Source organism: Rhamphochromis longiceps, linkage group LG2, assembly GCF_057381845.1.
Source record: "Rhamphochromis longiceps isolate RC_006_pf linkage group LG2, R_longiceps_female_GT1.1, whole genome shotgun sequence".
NCBI classification, from domain to species: domain Eukaryota; kingdom Metazoa; phylum Chordata; class Actinopteri; order Cichliformes; family Cichlidae; genus Rhamphochromis; species Rhamphochromis longiceps.
Genome location: NC_140558.1, coordinates 36940953 through 36959562, shown reverse-complemented (window position 1 = coordinate 36959562; position 18610 = coordinate 36940953). Strand labels below are relative to the sequence as shown.

Sequence of the window (18610 nt, the reverse complement as noted above, 5' to 3'; positions counted from 1 at the left end):
ACTACTGAGTTCCGGTGCCGTCTCTGGAAGTTTCGAGGAATAAAACGAACCGGGGTGAAACTGATTTCGCAACACATGTCAGTTCCTGATGCGTAAGTGCATTAGGCCCTCATTGTCTGAGTAAACATAGTAACAACAGTTGTGAGTTCTTTTGACATGTGTACTCAATTTTGACACATTTGACACCATAAAGATAGGATTTTTGGTTCATCACATTTCATTGAGGGATTTTGATAGACCTCAAACATGCTGGAAGCACCTAAACGAGGAGGTTTAGAGAGTTAAATGTGGTTGTTTTGGTTTCCCCAATCACTGGTGTAGGAACAGTAAAGATAATTGTAAATGCCCTTGAGAAGGTTTACACCTTTTAAACGGGCTGATGGCTCTACAATAGTAAAGAGTACAGTACACTGCATAGACAGAGAGGAAAGAGCTATAATTCTGTTGTAAAATGTAGCTCAGAAGTGTTTGATATATGTTGGCTGTGTGGAAATTCATGGCTACTTTTGGGTTTTACTTTAAAACTCGAGAAGCACTAACATCAGTGTTAGTATATGTTTGTGGTACCTACAGATTCAGACATATTCACTGTCCTTGATGGCAAACATCTGGACAGGGCAAAGCAAATGGCACAAAGGATTGTGTGTGATGTTTGGCGAGGCATGTGTGCCTCAATCCCTAATAACATGGGGGATGAGGGTCTTTTACAGAAACAGTTAATAAATTGGGAGATTTAATTATAAAGTGGGAAGATATATCACACACTGAAAAACTTCCTTATCTTAACAATGGGTTTTTATGAGAGAGCAGCTTGATGTAACTAAGGTTGAAGTTTTCTTTGCAGATAATGATGATCAATATCATCTCATATTGTGTTTTCTTTTATGATATAACTTCCATCCTTCGAACAAAGGGTGGAGACTTAGATGGAGAGAAGATGACCATAAAATGTGAATTTGTTGTTTCCTTCTGACTATAGGGAAGATGCACATTGTGAATTCTTTGAGTACACAATGGTGTTGATGTACAAAAAAGAAATTTCCATGTGTTTTTATGCGATACTTAATTATTTTTAATTCTTAATTGTGGTATCACAAAGGGTGGAATGTGGTGGCAGATTTCTTTTCTCATCTATTAATCACATATTTAATCATATCACATTAGTTATAGTAATATCACTTTCTCACTTTACTATAGTAAGAGCACTCCTGTCACTAGTTTACATGCATGTGGAACATTATGTGGGATTATAATATTATTTTATGCCATGTTAGACCCCTAATTAAAGTTTGTGAATTATTATGTAGTTTTAGTTTGCATTATTCTCCTGAATTAGAAGAAGGTGGTAACTATTGCATTTGTTAAACTGATTTGCATTACATTAGATTGCTGATTTATTGTGAATGAATGATATTGTTTTATGATGCATTATACTGCTGAGTTATAAGAAATACTGTTCGCAGAAAGTCATCGCCTTATTTGTCTGATTAGAAGAGAATAGAACATACTGGAGTTTTCTGCCCCATCTCAGCAGGAGCAGATAAACAGGGAGCCAAGGTCGTAGCTTAGGCGCTGTGTGAGAGAAAGCATGTGAATGTTTAGGCTTTTATGATAAGGTGGGGGCCACTAGAGGCTATAAGAGTTTGATCAATGCTCCACCATTTTGAGATCTGATGCTGTCTGCGTACGGTGTCCATCTCCCACGCGTGTGATCATTAAAATCATCGTTTGACTCAACCCGGCCGGACCAGTGTTGTTATTGTGGTTTTTCCTCTTGTATCCATCCCCAATATTTGAATCCGTAACAGTTTGGGGGCACGTCCTGTGGTATTGGGGTGGAAGTTGGAGGTTTGGACGGTCCGAGGTTGTCGAACGGACAGGCACGAGCCAGTGGTCTGACGTGAGTGGGCATAAGCCGGCTTATACAAAGGTAAGGCACTACCTGTTGAATCTATTTCCAAAGTGTGCCAAATTGGACATGATTAAATTAAAGTCTACTCACTGAAGTTACTGGAGAAGGCCTGTTTTGATTTTGATGAAAAAATCTCATGAGTTTAATGCAGTTAGAGGCTGCTAAGTGTTTAATGCAGTTAGAGGCTCAAGTAGTTTGGTAGGGAATTGGTCATTTTGTGAGTTAGAGGCTCCATTGAACACTAAGTTGCACCTGCCTCAGTCATACTCTTGTTTCGAGGAGTTGACTGCTGTTTCAAAGTGTTATAAATTATTATAGGACGGCAGTTAGAGGCTGCTAAGAAGCGCAGTGCTCAGAGGTAACGCTTGCCAAGGTCGGGGACGTCTAGGCCTTGTCCTCTTTGAGGGATAGTCAGTTGGTCACTGTGGAGCTTGGGGCACTCCAGAATAACTAGTGGTTGCACCACTTTACCATTTGGAACGGTATCTGCGCTTTTTTGGACACTGTTAAATTGAGTTAGGGACTTTAGGGATTAGGCCAGATACAGTTAGAGGCTGATACTGGTTAATTGATCACAAAAAAGTTGGACTTTCTTCGGTTGGACCCGTTAACTTAAATTTGTCAACAACTAAAACTATAACTGAAACTAAGGATTTTCAGAAAATAAAAACTAGACTAAACTAGCAAACAATTGGTAAAAACTAATTACAACTGATATAAAATTGAAAATCTGAAGTCGAAGCTGAATAAAAATACAAACTAATGAAAATTGCAAAACTATTAAAACCCTGGTGCAGAGATTGTCAAATCTGACCAGGAAATGTTATAAAATGGATTGTCGGAACAGTCAGCGTTAAAGTCACCTTTGACAGTTCAGACTAAGATGTCCGACGCCATGTTGGACATCTTCAGGGCGGAAAAGGGTTGGTGTGACCAACGTGTGGTTTGGCTTGTTGTATGTATATTTCGAGATGATATGGCTCTGGATGGACCAGTTACCAGGGCATGGAAGGAGGACAGACTCATTAAATGAGGAGAAGGAATTTTCTGGGATTGGAGATCCTCTGGGTGAGTGGTTGACTAAAAGCATGCATAAAATAAAAGCTATTTTTTGTTATTGATTGGTAATAGATTGATAATTGGCCACATTTACAGCTGTATTGACTTGTTGTGGATGTAGTCTACTTCATGTTTAAGCACTCTAATTAACAGATTGAAAATAGTGACATTAAAGGAAGAATATGCAGCGCCACCCTGTCAGACGCCAGTGACGGTGGGGCTCAGTGATGAATCAGGTGAGCTGCATTCATGGCTGAATCAAAACATAGATTCCCCTGCTATGGTCAGTGAGGGGAAAACAAAAGTAAAAGAGGCATGGATAAACGTTTATGTGTCAAGTTTATAAACGGGATAAAAAGGGGGTGTTTTACTGTTATTTTAGCATCAGCATTATTGTTACATCAGAATCATATAACAAGCATTGCATTGATCATTTATTGAAGCTTTTGACATTACATTAACATTTGTATTACGGTGATTGTTATAACCTCAGGTTAATCTTCTATTTACAGGTGTCTGGATAATCATATGATCTTTCATTGCAGGTGTAACCATGATCATTTTTATACATATTTCAGTTTGTTGCTCATTATAGAGTTGTGCTCAAGTTAATAAGGGTTAAAGGCTACGGTCAACGCGATGTTTGGCTGATCTATGGACTGGAGTGACTTTGGGCATGGAAGGCCGCACGCGCTTACATAACACTGATATCATGCTATTCTTTGTGATCTTTTATTCAGTTATGTCTTTTGCTAACTTTTAAGTAGTGGCAGTTGATTAAACAACATTCATTTAATATTTCATACTTGATTCAGAGCATTACACACAGATCAACTTAACAATCTGCAAAACCTTGTAGCTGCAATGTTGTGTCTCCATAAGGGACAGTTGGCTCCAGGAGATAGGTGGGAGTCAGTGCCTGTCCTCGAGAAGGAGAGCATGTTCCTTTGCTGTGTCAACAAGTTCATATTCAAGTGAAGTTCATATTAATACAGGTTTTGTTTCTTGGCAATTCTGCGGACGCAGGCTCTGGGCGGAGCCAGGAGTTGAACAGATCTAACATGACAATTAAATTGATTTCATTCCCTGGCACAGGATGACAGGACTGGAGCAATGACACTGGATAGGAGAAGGTCTCATACTTTCTAAGATATGAGGTCACTAACCTTTTCTTTTAATTTTCTAGCTCCGTTGATTTGACACATGGGAATGTGTCAAAAAAGGGGGGGAAGTTGAGTTTTAACATCAAACAAGGATTATATGAACATTTTTATGACTTCATTTGTGTTTTTAATAACTTAGGTATGGTAAAACATAGGCTAGTAATGTCCCAAAAGGTTTCCGGACTTTTTTAGAGAATCAGTGAGAAGCATAAATCATTATTTCCATGTTTAAGCATTAATTATTGAAATGAACTGAATAGCGTTTAGAAGATAAAATGCCTGTGTTCATGAGAAGCTGAGTACCACACTGGAGAGGAAACCGTGGGACAGTAGGCGGAAGCAAACATGATTTTTGGGGGGCAAATGTTAGGATTAAAAATGGCTAATTTGTTTTTGATGTCTTTTGTTAATATTAGTGGTTTTAATAATTTTCAGACACACCTTGCAAATGTGCTTATAATGAGTTGGCACTCGGTCTTTTGAAGGTCATAAGCTTCGTTCGGCGTGATGGTCCGGACTGATAAAGTGTAGGAAATGCCTTGAGTGCAGAGGGCTAAATGCAAACACACTTACACACACATAGGATATGATTAGAATAAGTCCCTGGGACATTCTGAATATTTTAAACCAATTCTGAATCACCAGAAGATCAGTAGATAACAACATTAGATTATTAGAGCTAGGAAGAGAGGTGTTTTGGTTTTCTGTCTCTTACAGAGAAAGGAACAGACACCAGACGAGGTCACAGATATACGGGGATCCTTCGCAGCAGAGACAGACACGGTGACTGCCGAGACACCAACTGGGTCCAAGTGTCATGGCGTTTGGGCTCCGATTAGTCACCTCAAAAGGATGGATCCCATAAACACAGCAATAACCATGAAGGGGTTGGCGGAAATCCAGGAACACCAGACCAACGAGGTTCGAGAGGCTCTTGGGCAAAGGGGGACACGTTCCTGTTCCTTTTTCTGGGGGATACACAGGACACAGAGGACCCGAGGACACACAGATTGTTGTTTGAAATCGGGGCAGAATAATCCCCTGATCTGTGCAACGACTGAAGGGTTGTCTAACCCCTGAGGTTGAAGAAAGAAGAGCAGAGGATCACCCAACTGGAAGGCACTGGTAGCTGCAGCAATAAAATAAAGGCTAAAAGCTCCTTGGACAGAGGTTCTAGTCTGAGTATGTCTGAAGGGTATAAGGTAGCACCAAAATAATACTGTGGGAGGACTGGGGAGTGTCATCTGTACCTGCTATTGTTGTAATAATAGTTTTTCCTTTCATCTGAACTGCGCAAACACAGAGGTCATCTCAAATATGATTCGCCCAACAGGGGGACAAAGGGCCTCAGGAGTGAGAAGAAATGAACCCGGCCACACTGGATTACAGGGTGTAGGTGAGCTCTTTATTCTAAAGAGCTCATCAGGGGGAGTGTGGGATTATAATATTATTTTATGCCATGTTAGACCCCTAATTAAAGTTTGTGAATTATTATGTAGTTTTAGTTTGCATTATTCTCCTGAATTAGAAGAAGGTGGTAACTATTGCATTTGTTAAACTGATTTGCATTACATTAGACTGCTGATTTATTGTGAATGAATGATATTGTTTTATGATGCATTATACTGCTGAGTTATAAGAAATACTGTTCGCAGAAAGTCATCGCCTTATTTGTCTGATTAGAAGAGAATAGAACATACTGGAGTTTTCTGCCCCATCTCAGCAGGAGCAGATAAACAGGGAGCCAAGGTCGTAGCTCAGGCGCTGTGTGAGAGAAAGCATGTGAATGTTTAGGCTTTTATGATAAGGTGGGGGCCATTAGAGGCTATAAGAGTTTGATCAATGCTCCACCATTTTGAGATCTGATGCTGTCTGGGTACGGTGTCCATCTCCCACGCGTGTGATCATTAAAATCATCATTTGACTCAACCCAGCCGGACCAGTGTTGTTATTGTGGTTTTTCCTCTTGTATCCATCCCCAATATTTGAATCCGTAACAGTTAACACAGTGAGGCCATTGTAATGGGAGACGTTAAACAGATAGTGGGATTCCTTCTGCTTATCAACGTGTAAGAGTTTGTGGAATGTTCTTTGTCTGTGTCCCTGTATATAAGATGTAAGGGCGGTGGCCACAATTCAGAGATGGTCCTAGTGTTTCACTGGGGTGCTCTCTACACATTGCGATGTGTTTATTAAACCCACTTCAAATCAAGCTCGCTGGATGTGTTGCAGGTTATTGTTAAATTTTCCACAACCGTTTGTTGCAACAAACGGTCTAGGGCCTTATCAAACAGTCCATGGACTCTCTTAGAAAAAGAAAAAAATATAGGGGGGCAGGGGGCGGGCTATAATCAGATGCTACAAATGTCGAAAAATGCCATTAAAATGACCAGTGATTTTATGATGCAAGAGTTATTTTGAGCACACATTAACTCAGGTGTGCATTGTTATGTTGGCTTGCCCTTTGGCATAGAAGCTTTTGAAAATAAATGATGTAGACAACCCTGTCTCACAGTAAATATAAATGCTTGTTCTGTTGACAAATTTGAACTTTGGTTGTAGTAAAAAAACAAAAAAACAAAACTAAAACCAAACCCCCCCCCAAACCAAACAAACGTCGAGAGACACACATAGGGTTGCCAACCGTCCCTTAAAATACGGAATCGTCCCGTATTTCGAAACAAAAGTACACGTCCCGTATTGAGCTAATAAGGGACGCACTTTGTCCCGTAATACAGTGAGAATCAAAAGTAGTCTATAACTTTTAATGGAATTAACGGTTTGTTTGAAAACATAATTCCCAGCCCCTCTCCTGCTTTGTGACCAATGAGCTGACAGCACACTTACGAGTATGACAATTCAGATTACCGCTCATCTCATTGGTCAAGGAAAGGTCGCTTACGGAGAAAATACCGGAAGACAACAGATGACCACAACAAGAAGCATGGCCAACAGGGAAACAAACGCCGACACTGCGGTGCAAGTCTCGGACGACAGTACACCTAAAGCTGGGCAAACACTGTGCGATTTTTTCAGTCACGTTATTCAGCTCCTGCTCAAACTGCACGATTGACTCGCAGGGGTTAGAAGTTGGTAGGTCACGATGCAGGGTCTCACACTATACGGCCCGATGCTCTGATGCGACCTGAGTGCGCACACTGTGCCTCCATAAAATGAAGGTTATAACAGAAAATCTGTCGCGCTCTCTCTCTCCGTCTTTCACTCACACAGACACACCACCACCATCAACTTTGCTAAATTGCTAATGAAAAACATTGATCGGGCAGCTGTGATTGAGCAGCAATGTAAATCCAACTATTTTCACGGTTGTGTGCCTCCATCGCTTGTGTCCAGATCACACGCTGCACAGCCGTGCTGCTCCGTCTTTTACACCAACGTTTACGTGTTTGCGCGCGAGCAGTGTGAGCGGCTGTGGTGAGACCCTCACGAGCGATTGATGATCGGGAGCTGGTCGTGAGGTGTTAATCACTTCTCGTTACCCCACGTATACTACACGACGCACGATGAAGGCCAAAATCGGTCCGATCACTCAAAAATCGGCTCAAAATGGGCCTAAAACCGCACAGTGTAAGCCCAGCGTTAGAGCAGCAATGTTTGTTCAGAGAAAGGGAAAAATGGGAAAAGGAAAACACCTGGCTGGAAAAAGTTAATATGGGCATGTGCAGTGAATATCAGCGCTATGTGGCCAGAAGTGTGATAATATAACTTATTTTGTGTAATAAACAACTGTAAGGATAGATGATTACAACAAATTGATGACTAATACATAAAAGTAATACATAGATGAAAAATGATGATGAGTTAAGATGCGTAATCATGGGAACAAGCGGGTTTACAAACAGGAGCAGCTGATTAGCATTAAGCCAATTGTACTAAATGCACTAAATGTGCACTGTTACAAGAATGTTTTTCTTTCTATTGTTTTCTATTATTTTAAGTTAAGCAGGACAGAGTTCTTTTAAAGAAAGATTTACTTATATTCTCAAAAGTTAAGCATGACAGGCTTCTGTTTAAGAAGGAGACCTGTTTTATTGTGTCAATGTTGTCATTTTGAGCTAAAAAATAAATGGCTAAATGATCATTTGTTTCACATGTGTTCATATCACAAAGAATACACATCTACTTAAATCAAATTCAAGTCAAATGGTTAAAAAAATAATTTCACACACAAAAAAAGAGCTAGAAAATTCACCACACTGGGAAGGGTGAAGACAACTGGGCCGCCCGGCCCTGGCCACGAGGTGTCCCTTATTTATTTTTCAGGGAGTTGGCAACCCTAGACACACAATTTCAACACATGGCACATTTTCTAAACTTATTAGTATTTTATGCATCAGATTTTTGCTCATGTTTCATATTCTTTCGTCTATAAGTCACCTTAAGTACAAATGACTCCTCTTACCCGAATATGGTTGTGTAGCGGAATCGAAGTGCGGAGAAGTTTGTTGTAAAATGCGCATTTCGTGTTTTTCACCAGGTGGAGGCAATAACGGTTTCCAGAATCTGCGCGCAGGCGCAGTGGCACATCACACAACCGCAATAAGCAAATATGGCGGCGGCCGTCGACAGTGTTGTTAAAGTGTAAGTTTACCTTTATTTATTGTGAGAGTTAAACTAGCAGCCGCACAGAGGCGCTTTTTTAGTTAATTATTCATCGTTTCAAAGGCAGGGCGCAGAAAAACTGCACATCGCATCTTCAGTATTGAATACGATAATTGTCCCAAGAGGATAACGTTATCCTCCGTGCTACTGTTAGCTTGTTAGCTTTGGGGAAACATAAGGGAATCAACCCTGCTATGGAGCTGCATTTCAGCCTCAGTTTAAGCCTAATTCAGCAAGTCTTAATTGTACTTAAAGTGGTTTTACGTGTAAAAGCTTTAAACTGTTTGTAGCCAGTCGCACGCAGATGAAAGAGGGTTAATTTTCCTTTAACCTGTCAGGTTGGCGGGCGCTTTGTTGTGACGAGAGTCGCTAACAATCAACCTTTTGTTCTGACACCCTCCACCGTTACTGATAATGCTGAGTGCTCAAATGAAACTAGGCTTGGTTTGGTGTCGCCCGTAAGTAAATAATTAAATACATTGACCCCAGACAGAAAATATCATCGTTTTACTGTTGTGATTCAACATAATTAATAGTGGATTTATGAGGAGAGCAGTAACCCTTAATTATTCATTTTAGATACATCGACATTGACTACTGTTAAAATAGTTAAATTTTGATGTAATTGCAAAGCAGTAGAAGAGACGTTTGTGGTGAAATATGCGAGCAAAGTCGCAGTAGGTTGTTCGGTAGTGCCGTTTGCAGTAATTTCACAGCTCCTTTGTTGTGCAGCTCAAGCAAGGCCGGTTTGTGTGATAGCACAGTCATGTATCAGCTGCATGTCATTCAAAAAAGACTGTTTTAAAGTGAAAATAAGCTTTTATGTGTCTTAATTCACTTTATCTCGACTCTTTACAGAGCATAGTCATGCTGTTAAACCCAGCTAAAATTTGCTTGGCAGATAAGTAACAAAAATAGCAGCTGAAAAAAAGGTTTAGTACTAGAGAAGCACTGATTGCAATTTTCTTGGCTGATTTTTCCCTTAACTGCGACCTGCCAATACCATTTCCTTTTTTTTCTAAGAACTATAACTCAGGATATATTAATCAAACTGAACCTTTTTCAATGCAAATTATTTTCATAATAAAGAGATGATTAAACTTGAAAATGTCCCCCAGGTTGAAGTTAATTAGAGGATTTTCTCTCACTTAAATTACTGAAAATAAAATGCTCTGCTGTGTGTTGTTTGCAGTATGTTAATAACGTAACCAGATAACTCTTATATCTTTTTCACTTGCTTGCATAATTTTTCACATAACTGCATTGATCTTTTGCTCATACTGAGGCTGCTAGCTTGTGCCTGGCTCTGAGCTCTGGATAGTTTTAGCTAGAGATACACCCATTGACTGTGCAGGGATATCTGAGCTAAAGCAAGCCAAGGAGGGAAACCACGAAAGCATTTGTGACAACAAATGTAATGAGACAGTTAAACATAGACATTTTAAGGACTGCTGGTGCTGCTGATACATTTTTACTTATCTCTTCAGTGTTGATTATTAATAGTCTGTTCTGATTTGTGTTATTTGACCTGTTAGTGTCCAACTTCCACTTTTCAGGCTTGGAGAGCAGTATTACAGAGATGCCATGGAGCAGTGTCATAATTATAATGCTCGTCTGTGTGCCGAGCGCAGCATCCTTATGCCTTTCCTGGACTCTCAGACTGGTGTAGCCCAGTCAAACTGTTACATCTGGATGGAGAAGAGACACCGAAGTGCAGGTATCGAAGTAGTGTTGGATGATTTCTTTAAGTATTTGTAGGTTCTCAGTCATCTAGGTCATAGTAATCCAAGGAGCTTGGAAAGCAAAGCGACTGGACGACCTTACGTTTCTTGAAGACATTTCACCTCTTATCCGAGAAGCTTCTGAAGAACCAAAGAACTGAAGAAGCTTCTTGGATTAGAGGTTGATGAAGTCCAGTCACTTTTCTTTCCAAGCTCCTTAGATGATCTCTGTAACTGATATACAGGGTGTAGCATGTCATCTCACTAAAATATACTTCAGCTTTTGGTGTTTCTCTGTCACATCAGGCGTAGCTCCAGGGCAGCTCTACACCTACCCAGCCCGTCGCTGGAGAAAGAAACGGCGTTCTCATCCCCCTGAGGATCCCCGTCTGGCCTTTCCCCCAATCAAACCAGGTACCACCTCTGATGAAACAACTTTTCCATTTAAATAAACATTCCATAAGTTTAATTATTTTCTTTTTTTTTTCTTTCTTCTATACACTGGTTTATCTGTTACACTTGTAGTGGTTGTATGCATTTTTGTTCTGCTTTGTTTGTGTAGCAGACTTGGAGCTGGGTCTGAAGCGCGATGCCTTGGGAGCAGTGGATGGCAGCAGTTTGGAGGCCCTGCTGAAAGGAGAGCCCCTTGACAGGAGGAGCGGTGTGGCAGATGTTCGAGGCCCTGAGGATGATCCGGCTACCGTGGAGCCTCCTGTGACATCAACGACCACCACATCCTCTGGGCGCATCCGTAAGGTCAGACCCAAAGCTGACTCGATGCTGATGCTTTTTGTCAAAAATGGCACAAATGATTTTTTTTTTTTTTTAACAAGCAGAAGCAATTAGACTGTTATTTTTATGGTAGAGAGTGCTGGACCATGATGACTACCTGGATGATCTGGATGACGAAGACTTTGAGGATGAGACCCCCAAGAGGCGAGGGAAGAGCAAGTCCAAGGTTAGTGTTCTGCTTCTTCACTGATGGATTGCCAACTGTGAGTCTAAACTGATATGTTTAAAATATTAACTTGGCCGACATTTGATGTTACATCTTTCTGACAGGAAATAAAGAAATCTTTACAATAACAAAAAGAAAAACGTGACCAGATGAGCTGCTGATAATTCAAGTCATCCTTTGTCTTATTTGCAGTCAGCGTAATGTGTTTTCAATGTTGTCATTTTTAATAATACAGTTAATTTGATTAATCAGCTCATCATTTGTCTTACATAATTAAAACAGTGATAGTTGATAGATAACTGAATTAAAACAACTTACAACAACAGTGCTTACAGTTACTACTTAAGTTGCAATGCTTATAGTTCTCAATCTAACGTTTTTCTTAAACGCACTTCTTTTCCATGGATATTGTTTGATCTCTTCAGAGATACAATATGAAACATCACTGGCTTCTTTAGTCTGATTGACTGACACTGTTCTGTCATTCAGACACAGATACGGTTGGCCATTGTGCTTTTGATACATGAAGCTGACACTCTTATCGAAAGGCATATTTATCTGAAAGGGGCTTTTCTTGTTCAGCTGGTTCTCCTGTGTCAGAGTTTATTTTTGTAATTTTGATTTCTCCAGTGAACCAATTTCACAAAATGTTCAATTCATTTTCATTTCCCAAAACATTTTGATCTGTACCAATTGTCAGAAATGCACTTACTTCTCATTGTTTTTCAAAACTGTTAAAGGTGATGTATGCAAAGTAAGTTGTGTTGTTTAAGTTGGTCTGTTTGTTGGTCTCAACTGTGCAATTTGTTGTTCAGGGCCGCAGTGACAAGAATGGCAAGAAGAAAACGGAGGCTGCAGCTGCAGCGCTGGAGGAAAGGGATAAACCTTACGCCTGCGACAGTGAGTATTAGTTTTCTGTGTAACGTGTTTGTGTGCGCCATGCATGTCAGCAAGAGAGGCTTTTGCTTTTCCCCTCTTAAAAGACAAAGATGAGCCTTGTGCCATGCATGGAGTCATCTGAAAGATCCCACCTGGAACTAAAGTTTGACGACGCAGAAGTTGAAAAAGTTGCTCGCCTGGATGCGTTGTCTTTTTTTTCTTTTCTCTCTCTTATCCCTGAGATGCTGCTTCGTGTGCTCTGTAACTTCCTGTTGGCCCCAGCTCACTGTGCAAATGCTCTCCTTCGCTGTATGAGTCTGCTACTAGCGTGTCCGTCAACAATTAATCATATGAAATGAAGTTAGTTTTTTTTAATGTTTTTTCTTTTACTTGGTTTTGAGGTGGTGAAAGGTGCACGCCCACCTTGTTTCCAACTTGGGCCTTTTTGGACGGTAGTTAAAATTCGCTGCCACAACTATAACACTTTTGTATGAACGTGTGTGTGTGTGTCAGTTTGTGGGAAGCGCTACAAGAACCGTCCTGGCCTGAGCTACCACTATACACACTCTCACCTGGCAGAGGAGGAGGGCGAGGACCGCGAGGAGATCGAGGCACCACCCACTCCTCGCCAGCCTGAGGAGCAGAAGAGTGAGTCACTCTCTAGTGCTGAGAGAGAGAGAGATGGAGAGAAAGAGGGGAGGGAGGTTTGGTTGCATGCTGTGTAGCATGTGTGTGTTTGTTCAAGGGAAGTCTCTCTCTCATTCTTTTTTTTTTTTTAATTTTTCTTGCTCTTTTCATTTTTTGATTTTCATTATTTCAGATCCCAAATTTGGAGGCATTCCTGATTGAAACATGCTTGCACAGTTGGGACTTTTGGCTCCCCCCCCCCCCCCCCCCCCCTTTTTTTTTTTTTTAAAAGCATATCATCCATATTTATTTTTTCCTTTGTCTGCTGTTTTTAAACCCCCAAACATATCCATGGTCTTGCTTTTAAAAAAAAAAAAAAAATTCCTTTGTGCACGCGAAATCGTGTTATCATATACATAAAAAGAAGTGCGTTTTGTGAGTTGTCACTCATACTTAAGTTTCAATCATAATTCAATGCATCATCATTATGAATGTTATTTTTGGAAGGCCTGCTACAAACAGGTTTGTACTTGGAAAATGTGGAACTTTCATTTTTAAGCTGTATATGCTGATCTGCTTACCTGGGAGAAGAGCGCAGTGTTCTCTTTCCTTCATACGTTCAGATTCTTATAGTTTCTTCACTTATTTCCTGCACAGCTACTAAGAAGGGTCCCAATGGGCTGGCACTGCCCAACGATTACTGTGACTTCTGTCTGGGAGATTCCACCCTAAACCAGAAGACCGGCCAATCAGAAGAGTTGGTATCCTGTTCAGACTGCGGTCGCTCAGGTATGAACGCATTGTGTCCCTTTAGGCTTGGTTATCACACATATAGTTAAAAGCAGATATTTATCTGCTGTTTGGTGTAATTGGTCTTTCTTGAGACAACCATTTAAACCTTAAAATGTTCTGTATCATGATGCCTGCAGGTCTTTCCACACTACTTCCTCACAGTTTTCATTGTTGTTCACCTGTTTTGTGTGTGTGTTTTTGGGGTTTTTTGTCTCCTTTGCGTAGGCCACCCAACGTGCCTGCAGTTCACACCAGTGATGATGGCTGCGGTGAAGACCTATCGCTGGCAGTGCATCGAGTGCAAATGCTGCAATGTTTGTGGCACCTCCGAGAATGATGTGAGCTTTTTAAAAAAATTTTTTTTTATTTATTTTATTTTATTTATTTATTTATTTTTATTTATTTTTTAATTTTTTTAATGTTCCCCAAAACCTTAATCTGTAGTGGTTACAAGTTTAAAAAAACTGCCTGTGACCCCTTTCTTCTCTTTTTGACCATATCCACATAAGACTGTCTATTTTTTTTGAAATTCTTTATTTTCAAGAAGTGGAGTACAACATAGTGTGTCAATAACAGGATGTCCAAATATAAACCACTTTTATCTTTTTACGTTTTGAGAACAAAGAACAAGTGGGGAGCAAAGGAAAAACATCCGTCACAGGGTTTAAAGGGGGATAAGGCACTCACAGGCACTCTAAGTTTCTAAACAGGAGAAATTTCAACAAAGTCTGGGTGCAGAGGCTTAATAAAACTGACCCACTTGCTCCATAATTTGACAAAAATGCTCTTTTTTTTTTTTTTTTTTTTTTTAAGACTTATTGAAAACATAATAGCTTCCATTACATAAATCTCATTCACAATGTCTTTCTACTCTGATATAGTGGGAGGCACGGGAAGGAGCCAGCATCTCTTGACTGCCTTTTTGGCTGCTTTTACCAGAATTGTAAAAAGATATTTATTTACTATGCACTGCAAGATTTACTAAGAATATGGTAGAAAATTGTAAAGGTATATTATTTGACTTAAACTTTCTATTTTTAAAAATCGTTTTGTTTTAATGAGCAAACATCCACTCTGTGCGTCACAGCTGTAGGACAGACACAGTGCAACATCACTTCTCAGTTTCAGCTTGTTGACTTGCAGTCCCCCCCGACTCTGTTTTTAGTGTGTTTAATGAGTTTGAGAGGGACAACAAAGGCATATTAGTTGTTATAGTGGCTCATGTAGGTGTGATTAACTTTATTTTCTTTATTGATGAACTGCTGTCTTGACACCAGCATAACATACTGGGCCAAATAAACAGTATCTTTGGATATCAGATTTTAAAAAATTGGATAAGATAAGATACCTTTATTAGTCCTACGAGTGGGGAATTTCATAGTTCAATTAAAGAGAAAATCATATAAAAATGATATCGGATATTCTTCTTGTGAATGCGATAACTCAACAAGGTGATGTACGAGCTTCGAACTGATACCTTAGGGCTGGCTATTAAAAATCTCGGATCAGTTGAAATCCTGGTGAGGTCAAGTTTCCTGAAAATCTTGTTAATGTGAAAGCAAGAACAATGTAATGCAGGATTTTAAAATTGATACCATAGGTTTATCTACTAGGAAGGGGTACCCTAACCCTCTGAGTGGTAGCACTGGTGGTCACCAGTATTTTTTAAGTCTGTTAATTAATTAATTAATTAATTAATTAATTAATTAATTTTTAGCTTATTTTGACAAACAGAAATTGAGACTGTTTCTGAGAGTAACTGTCCTTTTGCTCCTCCTTACTTCAATTCAGTTTTCATACAGTGTCTCTTCCTTACAATGTAAGGTAAAGACCATCAGTACTATAGGAAATACCCCAACAATCAGACAGCCCCCTATGAGCAAGCACTTTGGTGATAGTAGGTAGGAGAAACTTCCTTTTAACCCTTTAAGACCTACCATAGAACCAAGTTCGCCAGAGCTTATATTATATTTTTACATGCTGTGGAGCCATTTTTGGGAGCATTTCAAGTTGCTATACATCAATACAACCATTATAGCCCAAACTTTAATAATATGTCTGCATTAGGTGCATAGTAATTACATAAATTGCAAAAAAGTGCAATAAACTACAAAAAAATTGAAAATCGTTTTTGTTTTTTTAACATATATTTCTAGTTAGAGAAATTTAAGAGGCTTATCCCTCAAAACTGTAAATACAAAAAAGTTACACAAACTAGTTTCCCACCACAGGAAATTTATTTTGAGTGTCTTCATAGTTTTATTTTTGAAATACACCAATTTTTATATACTGCAGGAAAAACGAAAATAAATATTATAGTGCAAATTTGCAAAATAACAGCATATGCATCAAAATAAACTATTTCCAGCAGTGCAATATGAGTCCTAAGCATCCCAGAAACGACACAGAAAGTCATAAACTCAAACATAACTTTTTAAAACACATAACAAGTAAAACACAAGCTCATAAGGGCCCGATCGTAAAAAACTACATTTCCGCAAAATGACGTCACTTCCGGTTTCGGGCAGGTCATGCGGTCATGTGATAGTTCGCGCTGATGGACGTAGGAAGTGTTACAAACAGCTGATGGATCGGCGAAGCGTGTTTCTGGAATATCATGTTTTTGTTGCTGCAAGTGATTTTTATGCAGTTTTTGCAAAGCTATATGTGGAAGGAAACTGTGACCTAGGACAAGCTGATGGCATAAGATGTAAGTACAACTCCTCCAGTTTCATATGCAAAAAAAATTATTGTGCTAGCTTAAGTGGTTGCAGAGCTACCGGGATTTAAAAATAGTTACGCAAAACAGAGCGTGCCCGCTCCGATCGGCTGTAAAGGGTTAATAGAAAGAAATCTCCTGCGGAACCAGGCTCAGAAGGGGCAGCCATCGCCTATTTGGGTGTGAGGGGAGGAACATGGGATAAAAGACACACGGTGGAAGAGCCAGAGATGAATAATAATAACTAATTATTAAATGCCGAGGGTTAGGGGAGTGAAAAGCGTGAGCGGTGAGCATTTCATCAGTAAATTGAAATTTTGTGTATTTGTAGGACCAGCTGCTGTTCTGTGATGACTGTGATCGAGGCTACCACATGTACTGTCTAACTCCACCCATGACTGAACCACCAGAGGGTAAGCAGACACTTTACAGCAGAGGGTAGCAAACTCAGAGGAAGTTGTTAGATACAACTGAGAGAGCTGTAAAAATGTGACTAATACAACAGCTAGTGGCCTTCTGGTATCTGCCAAGTTACTCCGAGATTCCATCACTTCGAGCCTTGTCTCACTTTGCTTCTGTTTTCCAGGGAGCTGGAGCTGCCACCTGTGCCTGGCTCTGCTGAAGGACAAAGCCTCCATATACCAGCAAAACCAGAGCTCCGCCCCTGAGTGACAACACAGTGGTGGACTCCACCCCCTTCAGGCACCAGGATCCCACCCCGAATTGAAACGTCAGACCTCCTCTCAGTCCGGAGCTCGAGGCTCGGTCCTGATGTAGCTGAGCCGGATTGCAGATCAGCTTTAGAAGTCTTTCATATCTTCAGCGGCCAAAGGGGGAGGGGGGAACAGAGCCAAAACAGACCTCAGATCAGCAACCACGGGGATCAAACCGTCACTACCAACCTGCCTGCAGAGTCCCCGAGGGCTGCCGTCAAACAGCATGGACACACACTTTCTCCTGGACTGTTACACACCAGATACCAGAGACACAGCGCATACAGTAACCATAGTAGCTGCTGTCTCCATGGGAGCTCCTAGGAGAAAACGGATTAGCACCACAGCTAACAACCTGCACCCCTCACACTCAAAGACACAGTGTGCAGTGTCGACCCACCACAGTTCTTCTTCTGCTGAATGATCTGTTTTTATTCCCCGAAAGGAGCAAAAGGAAAATGTCACAACATACAGTAAACGGTTGAGTATTCTTCTTGTTCTTCTTCTTCTTATTGTTATTATTATCATTATTGTTATTGTTCTGGTTACTAGTTGGCTTTTGTAGTGGCATGTGTGCTTTTGTCTGATCCATCAGAGTATTTATCCTTTGAGGAAGTTTCCAGAGAGGGACCCGGTCAGTGCCAAGGTCCGCCATCACACGACAGCAGCTCATCACTCGCTCATTTGAGTCTGCACAAAAGTTTTTGTATTTGCTACCTTTCACCTCCACTCCATTACTTCAACCAAACACTACATAAAGACCATATGCTGTAGGCTGAGCTCATCAAACAAAAGCCCTTTTTCCCCTTTTTTTTTCATCTTTCTCCATCAGACAGAAAACCTGATTTTGCCGGGACGTCAGAAACATGAAACTAATTAGGATAAAGTAGCATCCTGTTCTCACAGCTGTTATTTTGCTTGCTTTGTAAACTTCATCTAGCAGTGACATCATCCTTTCACACTCCATTTCTGTTGATTCAGTGGCACACACTCATTCACAAACTGTAGCTGCTTTCATCATTTGTCACACTGAGGCAGATTTGCATGCAAATTGCACCCGTATGAACGCACACACACTCTCATGTCACACTCTTTATTTTTTTTGTTGTTGTTGACATTGTATTGTTTGTATTTTATTTTATTTTTTCATTTTGTATTATCTGATATTCCATTGGTATTGGGAGTTTTCTAGTAGAATTTTGTAAACTCTACAGCATAGCAAACACTTCAATATCTAGCTCCTAATGCATTCTCTGTACTGTATTTGCCTTTTTCTATTTTTTTTATGACTGTGACATGTTTGGATTTATTTGATTATTCTGATATGTCAAACCTCCATTATGAGTATTTGTATAATGATGTACTTTGTTGTACTATTTTTATTTTTACATTTCTTTGGTATTGAAGCCAATTTAGCCTGAATGAAAAATATCACCTTTAATAA

General features: G+C 40.1%; 2 protein-coding genes across 7 annotated transcripts in view; one reads left to right on the top strand and one right to left on the bottom strand.

The window, feature by feature from the left end:
* Nucleotides 1-8641, bottom strand: part of LOC146677809 (high-affinity choline transporter 1-like) — a 23667-nt gene extending 15026 nt beyond the window's left edge. For 2 of the 4 annotated variants that reach the window (XM_085426578.1, XM_085426596.1), the window contains exon 1: nucleotides 8558-8636. The gene's annotated coding sequence lies outside the window, so the exon portion shown is untranslated. Of the gene's footprint in view, nucleotides 1-8557 lie in introns of all 4 variants that reach the window. The other 2 variants (XM_085426587.1, XM_085426613.1) reach the window with 2 other exon arrangements.
* LOC146677808 (zinc finger protein ubi-d4-like) lies at nucleotides 7060-18610 on the top strand. 3 transcript variants are annotated; one of them, XM_085426635.1, is made up of 12 exons: nucleotides 7060-7227; nucleotides 8633-8736; nucleotides 10314-10474; nucleotides 10785-10892; nucleotides 11044-11234; nucleotides 11344-11436; nucleotides 12252-12336; nucleotides 12829-12963; nucleotides 13600-13731; nucleotides 13960-14072; nucleotides 16785-16866; nucleotides 17040-18610. In XM_085426635.1, exons 2-12 carry the CDS (start codon nucleotides 8705-8707, stop codon nucleotides 17123-17125), a joined length of 1218 nt encoding a protein of 405 aa, XP_085282761.1. In that variant the 5' UTR covers nucleotides 7060-7227; nucleotides 8633-8704; the 3' UTR covers nucleotides 17126-18610. The 3 variants fall into 3 exon arrangements, with proteins under 3 accessions (XP_085282761.1, XP_085282771.1, XP_085282752.1); XM_085426626.1 differs by having other exon boundaries at nucleotides 7066-7227; nucleotides 11041-11234; XM_085426645.1 differs by lacking the exon at nucleotides 12829-12963 and having other exon boundaries at nucleotides 7062-7227; nucleotides 11041-11234.

What these genes read in the sequence shown, in the direction of transcription:
- LOC146677808 (XM_085426626.1), top strand. Translation starts at nt 8,705, where the DNA reads ATGGCGGCGGCCGTCGACAGTGTTGTTAAAGT. An exon ending in GAAGAGACACCGAAGTGCAG is followed by an intron (nt 10,475 to 10,784) that starts GTATCGAAGTAG and finishes CTGTCACATCAG; the next exon opens with GCGTAGCTCCAGGGCAGCTC. An exon ending in GTGGCACCTCCGAGAATGAT is followed by an intron (nt 14,073 to 16,784) that starts GTGAGCTTTTTA and finishes GTGTATTTGTAG; the next exon opens with GACCAGCTGCTGTTCTGTGA.